Here is a 9,467-nt window from a genome sequence, read left to right on the forward strand (position 1 = left end):
TATGATATCGCAGCCAATCTACTTCAATGATAACATCATCGGTTCCTAGATCTGTGATCAGAAAGGCTACTTCTTCTTCATGATCTCCTATCACAAGAGTCAAATCTGCGTAGCTTTTGATTGGTCCGGCGGAGTTTTTAGTTCCATCAATATTGCGGACGGGCAGTACTCGCAGTAACTGCTTGGTTTTGACTTTGTTCTTGTCTACGAACTTCTGGTTGAGAAATAAGTTCGTTACTCCGCAGTCTACTAGAGCTTCCAATTCTGCTTTTTTGTTTTTTCCTTTCAACGTGATTGGCAAGTAAAAATGATCTCGTTTATTCCCAGAACAAACTTCAAATACTTCCGTAAACATGATTGCCGAGTCACTAAGGATAGAAAAATGATTGTTCTGGTCTAAGTTCGCAGTCAACTTCGACCTATCTAAAAACCCCGTTTCTTGAGGGCTTCAGGTGAAGAGGTTAGGAAAATCCTCTCGTTCACGATGCGTTGGATATCTTCCAGCGTGATGGGCTTCGCCGCTGGTTTCTCCTCCTCTTCCTTGACTGCTTTGATAGCCGGTCTCTTGCCTTTGATATCCATTGGCTGTCCAGTGCAATTACGGGCCATGTGCCCAGGTTTTCCACAACGATAACACTTGAAAGTGTCTCCCGATTTGCCTTGAGGTTGGGGTCCACCTCGTGTCTTTGATGCATCTACGTCCATTGCATCTCCTCCTTGAGAAACTGGTTTGAGAGGGCCTCTTTCAACCCATGGGCGACGTGGTGGTTGCCAGGTTTTCTTTTTCTCATCGTCCAGTTCCTCAAAGTTCGTTCCGATGATGAGAGCATGCAAAATCATTCCCTCTAGGGTGCTCTTGTCCCTAGGGTTTACGTGGGCCAACTGATCCCTGATCTGTTGGGATAATGCGAGATGGAACTTGCACATGAGTTCGTAGTCCGAGAAGCAGCAGTGGGCGATCTTCTGTCTGAAGAGAGAGACGAATTCCGCGATGCTGCGGTTTCCTTGCTGGAGATGATCTATCTCCCTAGCAATCTTCTCTTCCTTGTTGATGACGCCCCACATGGCTTGCATATCGTTCTTCAACTGGTCGTATGACCCAAGTCGTCCACTTAAGGAAACCTTGGACACACTTTCTCCCCATTTCGCTGCATTGCCCTTGCAGAAAGAAATAAGACAGGAACTCTTCTGGAGCTCAGAGGCGGTGGGATAGGATGTGAGGTAGAGGTCGAGTTGGAAGAGGAATGTGTCAACGTCGATGGAGTTCTTGTCTCCCATGAACTCTGTAGGTTTGGCCATCTTGAGATCAGAGTTTGAAACTCCAGAGGTAAACTCCTGTGTTGTTGGCGTTGTCATACGAAAGGCTTGCAAAGCCGTGATCGTTTGCTCTGCTGCCCTCAGCCTCTCTGCTAGCTCAGACATGAAGGAAAGGACAGTTGTTTTTCCGACAGGTATCGTTGTCGTGAACTTGTAAGGCGCGGTCTCTGACAAGACGGGATCTCCAAGGGGGAACTATGATGACTATAGGTGCGAATACAGTGCGTGTAGCGGTTCGTCAACCTAAGTAGAACTCGAGAGGAGTTCGGGAACGATGCGGTGAAGTTTGGGTCTTCTTAGTACCCACAACCTCCTATGGTAATGTAACTAGGGTTGTAAGACCTGCGAGTGCCGTTCTTTATAGTACAAAAGAAAAGTAGGTAGCGTGCAGTCGGTAGGGTTTTGGACCTAACTGCAGGCGTGTGGAAACAGGACCTAAGTGTCACTGCTCCTTATAGACTGGCGGCTCGCATAGGGCAAGGGCCTGGTCTACTTCTACAAAAGACTAACGTAAAAGAAAATGGTATAGTGCGCGTCTGGGAAAGATGATTTTGAAAAACTAATCCACGAGAGTACTCTCAGCAGAATAGCACGGGTGAAGTTTATTGAGGACGAGGCGTCCAAGACAAAGTTTGAGTCGGAGTGGTAAGATAGACTTAACCTAATGTTATGATCAATGTTTCACCTAATGGCAAAAGGTATCACACAACCACTAGGACTCGTCAAAGATGAGAGAATCAGATAGATTGAGAGGTAAACGTCTAAGTCTACACTGGGTAGGAATGAAGAGGTTAAGTCTAAAGAGAAACTACGCTAACTACCCTACCTATACATAACATTGAGTTGGAGATATCTGAGTCTGTAAATAATCAGCCAATGAGAAAGAATTGTACGATACTGCGCATGACGTAGTATGACATCGTGATATATAAGCAATGATGTCAGAGACGGAGATTAAGTGATAGGAAGACATATGGTTTTAGCCCTGGGCGTAGGGGATCCGATCGGAGATGTGACTGATGAAATGTGAAGTGGTGAAAGTGTCACGTGACCGGTTCGGGTACGGGCAGTAGCCGAAGGAAAACCGAGGAATGAAAAATGATTCGTGTTAGGAATTCGTGACACTCAGATGTCTGTGGTTGTTGCATAATCTTCAACTTCAATGTTTTAACTCAGCTCTTCAAGTTGTTTCTTCAACCGAATCTCCTCTGCTGTCAGTGTGGTAACTTCATCTCCTGAATTTCTTTTCATTTTCATGTCAACCTCATGGATAACTGCCTTCACTACAAGGTTGACAGTATGCAAGAAGCACTGAGTATGTGTTGCTCATCCTCCAAACTATAAAAGATCTACAGCAAGTTCATCAATCATAGTGTCATTGTTCAATGCATTGTTACAGGTGATACAAAGAGTCTATATGCTTGTAAGTCACAATTCAGGGGTTTTCTTTTTTTCTCTTACCTTCTGTTCTACTCCAAATTCTTCCAGGACATTCTGAAACATGCTGGCAAGCTCTACACTGGTATGAGGCTAGTATTACAATATCAGCTGTTACTGTGATGTTGGTGCCACAATAGTAAGTGACTTTTACCTTCACAACTTCAACAATGTCTAACAGTAAGCATAGCAGTTCTCCATTGTACTTGAGTTGTGCCAATATGGCTACAAAGGCCCTATGGTTCAGAGAGGTCCAACCATCAGTGGTGAAGTTGATTTTCCCTTTGTACTTCTGGTAAGTGTGTAGTTGGTTGCTGAATTATTATAATAGTAATGTTATGAAGCTTACCTTTGTCATTTTAGCAATGCACTGACAAGTCTGTGCAAACACAAGTTGAACATCTCATGAGACAGTTGACGGGGATGGTAAGTAATATTCTGGTCATCCTGTTTTCATTAATGACTGAAAACCTCTATCTTGCACTATTTTGAATGGACACAGGCTTCCCACCACCCAACAAACAATCTCAGCTCTGTCAAGCATGTCAGATCTTCGTCAAGACAATATCAAAGGTGCCATACTTTGTTTCAGTGTGTGTATGTTGACAGTGGGAGTATGTGACTTTTCCTTTACCCTTTCTTTCAAATTATGCCATGATTGAACCATTTTGCAGCACACTGCCAACAATCTTTTTCCAGACCTCATCAGCATCCCTTGCTTGATTGATGGCTTGCAGAATATCATCTCCCCAACACAAGTGTGTATGTTTGTGCATATTTCTGGTTGAGTGAGCATCACCTTTATCAAGGTAACACCTCACTGTGGTTTTGCAACATCTGGCCAGGCACTTGAATTCATGTGCATGTCACCCACCCTGCTCAATGATCTTGGGAACCATATCAAAGAAGGCATGTCCTGGTAAGTTCCAGTCTTTCATGAGCCGCTCTGTTGGTTTTCATTGAGTTTATGTGATGTTCTAGGTTTAAAAACTTACTTAGTCCATCCTTCACACTTTCTTCTGTCGCCTCTGAGTCAGTTGGCAGAAGTTCAACACCATCGTGCAAGGTACCTTCCTCCTCTGTGTGGACACTTGGTGTAGCTGGTGGTGGTGCCATCACAGAGTTACCTGCTGGAAATGTTGCAACAACTGTATTGGGTACCCTCTCCTCGCTAGTAAGAGTGCCTCCAGTGGGTCAGCTAGCTTTGGCCTTTTTTAGTGGTGTCTTCACACTACACTGAGTCCATCAGCTTTTCGTTTCTTCAATGTGTCTTCAAGTGCAGCTTTAGCTTTGGCAGAGATCTTGGGTACATCAGCAAAACACCAGGTCTCTTAATGTCACTTAATGATAACTTATTAGAGCCACAAGAGAAACCAAGTGGGAATTAAGAGAACAGAACTAAAAGTTGAAAAAAGACCACTTGTGCTCTGTTTTTCAACTTATATGGACTTTCTCACTCATTTTTTGGACTTGTGAGGAATGGAAATGGCATATTGGAAAGCACTGTGCTGTCTATAAAAGTGAGATAAAGGTGTAAAAATGTGTACTGAAAGTGTGATTAAGTCTGACAAAGTATGAGGGATGTCAAAAGCCATGCAAATATGAGTGGATGTGGAAGTATGGAAAAGTGATGGAAAGTGGGAAAAATGATGTGAAAACTGGTATACTGCAAGAAAAAAATCACCGAAAAGCAAGCAAGGCATACAAGATGGAATGGAGTACAAAGGCAGTGATAGATAAAGATGTCTCTATTGAAGGAAATATGAATGGAGGACTTTCAAGCTAACAATTTTAATTTCACATACCAGAGAAGGGCATGCAGGTCATCATCATCAGACTTATTATTGTCGAGGAAGCTCTCAAGTCCAGACTTCAACTTCTTGAGGACCTTTCAAGCCATTGAGACAATACTCTTCATCGCCTCATCACCTTTCGCCCAAGCTGACTTTGAGAATGCTAATGTTTTAGAGCCCCAGTTGTTGACAGAGAAAGCATTTGCAGTCCAAGTTTTCTTCCTGGTTGCCTTGTTCAGGACCTTGGGAGTCTTCACCATGAATCTGCATTGTGCAGGCCCTGCTGCAAGCACATCTTCAATATTTATACAGCCTATTTTGATGAGCATCAAAGCATGTTCTAACTGTAGCATTACAACAAATCAGTACAAGTCTACAAAAGAAGACTGCATACTGCTGCCACAGAGATTGCGATAACACCCACAATGCCATTTTTGGCAAGAGTGCCAGTCTTGAGTTCTGGAACATCTGCATGGCCAATGGTGGCCTGGAGATGAGCAGTACCAATGAGTTGTGGCATGAAGGGAGAGCGATAAGTTGTTCCCTTATCCAATGTATCCGGATCCTCATAAAGGAAAGCATAATCAGTGAGGAGATACCCCACAAGCTCCATCACATCAGTATCTTCATTGTGGGACATAAAGTCAATGATGATCGCGATTGTGGTGGAGCCAAAGTTGCTACCCCATTCTGAGAGACACTGGTTTGTCTAAAATATAACTGATAGTGAGAAGCATGAAAGCAGCAATAAAAGGGCACTTACAACTCCAATAACAGCACCTTGAATTGTGGGGGCGTACTGAACTTCAGGATAGACAACCTTGAATATAGCTGAGATAGTGAGTGACAGAAATTCATTGCTAATGGACCAAATATTAGGCTGACACCCTGCCCATAGGAATATGGTAGGAAGGAACATCTTCAACCAGCATTGACCATCTTGACAAGGAGGAGGCAGGTCAGCATTGTGGTATGCTGACTGAGCCTTGAAGGTTTCAGCCCAAGTGCTGCTGTCCTTAGCCTTGGCAGTTGAGGAAATATCATGCTCATCCGCTTGCTCAATTTTTACCTTGTTCGAAGGAGGTGCTTTAGTGTCAGTCATTGTGACAAAAGTCTATAGGTGAACATTAGTAATACAGCTTCAGACAAAGCAAATATATATATAAATACCGAGGATGTTGTGCATGATCCCTTCTTTGCACCTAGCCCTACCATGATCTGCATATTAACTTTTGGTTCTTGCTTGACAACAGGCTTTACCAATGTAAAAGAGTCATCCATATCAAAATCGGCTGAGTCATTGGTTATGTCATACACCTTTGAATCTTCTACAAGCAAAACTGAGTCTTCACTGGGCAATCTCCACAGGTGCACCATGCATGCTGGATTTCTGGGCTGTGTTGGAGGTGGGGGACTCTCTTTGATACTGTCCATCATCTGAATGATGGACTGTTGAAATGAATATCAAATCTTTTAAAAAAAACTAGTGTGACACACCTTGAGTGGCACCCTTCCCCATGTTGACACCTGAAATACAGCATCATGTTCCTGTGATTCATAAATCTTGTCAGCATCATCAAATCCACCAACCAGAGCATCTTCAGCCACAGGAACTTCATTAGGGGTTGGTTTTGGAGGGACCTGAGATATTACCATAGTGGCCTTGGAAGCTGTTGTTGCTGTGGACCTAGAAAATATGGTTGAAGGGAGGACAGAAGCTAGCTGTGAACCTGTGTTTGATTGGGAGCCTTGTTTACTTGAAGAATTTGGTACATTTGAAGCCCAGGCCTTGATGCATCCACTGAATGATGATTTCACAGTCAACCTAAACTCTGAAGTCAAATTAAGGAAGAAAAGAGTCGATTCAGAAAGCAGCAACATGATGGTGAAGTAAAGGAGGACTTACATTTTTGGCAAGGATCTTTCTTTCCCATCTGTAGCATGTGCCGGAAGATGATTTTCCCTTGTCAGATTCAGATGGGCTGCATCAATAGCATCCTTCAGTGATTGCTTGGAAGCCCTGGCTATATTTTTGATGTTTTTATAACCTCCTTCCATCTCCATGGTAAGTGCTCCCTCTCCTGACCCATTATCAGCCTGCCCTTCAGTATCAAGCCCACCCACTGGTCCACCTTCCTTCTTCTTTACTGCAACTGGGCATGGCCTAACTGCTCTTGGCTTCTTTGCAGCCGCACTTGCTTGCGATATTTTCATATTGGCTTGGATCTTGGCAAGGCACTCAATGCCTTGTATGGCAGCTGCTTCCTTGGCTTCAAGTTCTTCATGGTGGTGTTTGTCATCAGCAGCCTTCTCAGCTTTGGTACATTGTTTTTTCTTTGCATTGATGTCAGAAAGACCAGGATGCACATTGACATTTTTTGCCCAGGTAGTGATGGCCATTGAGTGAGACAGAAGAAGTATGTTAGAACTTTGCAACAGTGACAGGGGAAAACCAGGTTAGTTAGTCGAAATTTTATGAATTTAAGACTTGGTAAATGTCAACCAAATAAACACTTGAATTTCACAGAAACTTCTTTGTGCTGGCACCTCAAAATACTTTGCCATATTCTATCACTCATCAAATGCACCAACAGTATATCATCTTTTTTTTGTCTTCATGCTACTCTTTGTTTGCTTTATGCCACTACAACATGATCACAATGCCCTGCAGCTTCCTCGTAGCTATCCAAACTGTGAGTGGTACTTCAAAACACCTGCTGGAAGGACGAGACACAAACTTTCAGCACATCCCACATTTGTGGTACCACCAGTGGCTCATCTAGCTACTCCTTGCCCACCATCTGTACCCCTCCTGAATGATGCAGGCCATGCTCACCTGCCACCTTCACCTCCAGGCTATGGTGGTGTGGGCCAGTTTGATGCTCCTCATGTATCATCCCCACCAGATGTTGAGACACAATTTTATGGACCAGGCAATCAATTATATTGAAATTACCACAAGGATCATGATGGTGAGTAAGGTGCCTTTGTAATTTCTTCATGATGTCATTTTTTCCTCTCTATAGGTCGGCCTTGCGATGAGAATGATGTGTTTCTCCCACCAGGCACTCCACCACCTCCACCTGTCAACTACCCTGCTGATGATTGGACACCTTTTCATGATTGTGTTGAATTTGAAATGGCAGAATTGCTGTATATTGACAATCAGATGTCTGCCACCAAAATCAACCGTTTACTGAATCTCTGGGCAGCAATGCTTGTGAAGCACAATGACCAACCTCCTTTTGCTGACCATCAGGACTTATATTGCACTATCGACAGCTCAGCTCTTGGAGAGGTCAAGTGGGAAAATTTCCAGGTTCAATACTCAGGTGAGAAACCTGATGTCAATATCCTATCATGGATGAACAATTCATTTGATGTCTGGTTCCGAGATCCATGGGAGGTTGTCTGCAACATGCTAGCAAATCCAACCTATGCTGATGAGATCGATTATTGACTGTATTGTGAGTACGCATGATCAAATAATGAGCATCAATAGAAGGATTTTATGTCAGGTGATTGGGCATGGGATCAAGCAATACATCACTTCTCATTTTGAAGTATATTAACTGATATATTGTGCACAGGATGAAATTTCAAAATATTCAGAGGCAGTTGGTGCAACATTTATGCCGGTGATTCTAGGGAGCAATAAGACTACTGTTTCAGTTGAAACTGGAAACAATGAATACTATCCTCTCTATGTTTCTATCAGTAATGTTTGAAATAATGTCTGTCATGCACATTGAGATGCAGTTACCATTGTAGGATTCCTTGCAATTGCAAAAAGTATGTAATTCTATTGTTTTGATGCTTTTCATTTGGGCTAATGTGTTTCCTACCACAGCCAAACACCAATTTGCTGCTGATCCAAGGTTCTGAAAATTCCACCATCAACTTTTTCATTCTTCACTTGCCAGAATTCTTCAGATGCTCAAGCCTGGGTTGACCACACTTGAAGTAGCACACTTTGGAAATGGCCATTTTTTCTGTGTTATATATGGACTTGGGGCTTACATTGCAGACTATGAGGAACAGGTTCTGTTAGCTTGCATTATCAGAGGCTGGTGTCTGAGGTGAGGCATTATTCTCAAGTGTTATGAACTAAGTTGCTGACTTGTATGAAGGTGTTTAGCACATTGCTGTTAGGTACCATGCTCAGATGGAGAAGTGAAGGGGTCAGGGCTTGGCTTCAGCTCTTGCACTGCGCCCTTAGCTGAGTACGTGCCCCAAATTTGGAGCAGTACCAACGATGTCCAACATTAGGACGGGCAGACTTCTTTGGTCCACTTTGCAGGTCAGGAGGTAAAGGCTACTAGTAGTGGACTGACTAGAAGTAGAGCAGGTGGAGCGGGGGAAGTGTGTTGAGATGGAGGGGAGTAAGGGGATTGGTTGATTAGGTCAGAGAGGTAAGAGTGAATACTTAGAGCACAGCTCTAAGTTGGAGCAGAGGATCAGAGGTGACAACAAGATAATCTTGTGTCTGGAGAGCAAAGTCCTATGGAGAATTCCCACTAGCAGAGACTGTGGGAAGACAAGTAATATTAAGACTGGGGCAATAGCTAAGTACATGATATGTTTTATATACTTCTAAGTAGGAAGGCAGTGATCAGTAGTCCATAGTATGAGGCTATGTGTTGAGTATACAATTTGTAAGTATTACCACAGGTGAAGACATAAGTTGGAATGGATATCAATATGTACACAATGGATCAGTAATCAAGCAGTTATAGGAAATACTGGTGATCCGGGAAGCAAGGTTTATGTGTTGAAGGGGAAAGTATATACCTAAATGGGGAAAGGTGTTCCAGTTGAATGGAAACAATATGAAAGTAACTGATGAGGCGGTTGAGTGGTACTGCAGGAGTGGATGTGGAAGCTGACTGGATCAAGTGGAGGGTGGATGGAGTGGAGGTG

The 9,467-nt window shown here is 43.3% G+C and overlaps 3 protein-coding genes across 3 annotated transcripts; 2 read left to right on the forward strand and 1 right to left on the reverse strand.

Annotated features, from left to right (window-relative positions):
* Positions 1–2,924: 2,924 nt before the first annotated feature.
* On the forward strand, positions 2,925–4,089 carry EDB91DRAFT_1084089 (uncharacterized protein; the record flags this gene model as incomplete). The annotated part of the gene is made up of 7 exons (XM_041315716.1): positions 2,925–2,934; positions 2,988–3,049; positions 3,118–3,180; positions 3,429–3,512; positions 3,564–3,673; positions 3,736–3,947; positions 4,004–4,089. 7 exons carry the CDS (start codon positions 2,925–2,927, stop codon positions 4,087–4,089), a joined length of 627 nt encoding a protein of 208 aa, XP_041174770.1.
* A 556-nt stretch (positions 4,090–4,645) lies between these two features.
* EDB91DRAFT_1084090 (uncharacterized protein) lies at positions 4,646–6,947 on the reverse strand (the record flags this gene model as incomplete). The annotated part of the gene is made up of 6 exons (XM_041315717.1): positions 4,646–4,891; positions 4,942–5,256; positions 5,311–5,661; positions 5,718–5,996; positions 6,045–6,234; positions 6,454–6,947. 6 exons carry the CDS (start codon positions 6,945–6,947, stop codon positions 4,646–4,648), a joined length of 1,875 nt encoding a protein of 624 aa, XP_041174771.1.
* A 238-nt stretch (positions 6,948–7,185) lies between these two features.
* On the forward strand, positions 7,186–8,007 carry EDB91DRAFT_1250958 (uncharacterized protein; the record flags this gene model as incomplete). The annotated part of the gene is made up of 4 exons (XM_041323298.1): positions 7,186–7,240; positions 7,292–7,455; positions 7,510–7,519; positions 7,574–8,007. 4 exons carry the CDS (start codon positions 7,186–7,188, stop codon positions 8,005–8,007), a joined length of 663 nt encoding a protein of 220 aa, XP_041174772.1.
* Positions 8,008–9,467: the final 1,460 nt, after the last annotated feature.

Source organism: Suillus paluster, assembly GCF_016628075.1.
Source record: "Suillus paluster strain FC165 chromosome Unknown EDB91scaffold_48, whole genome shotgun sequence".
Lineage (NCBI taxonomy): Eukaryota > Fungi > Basidiomycota > Agaricomycetes > Boletales > Suillaceae > Suillus > Suillus paluster.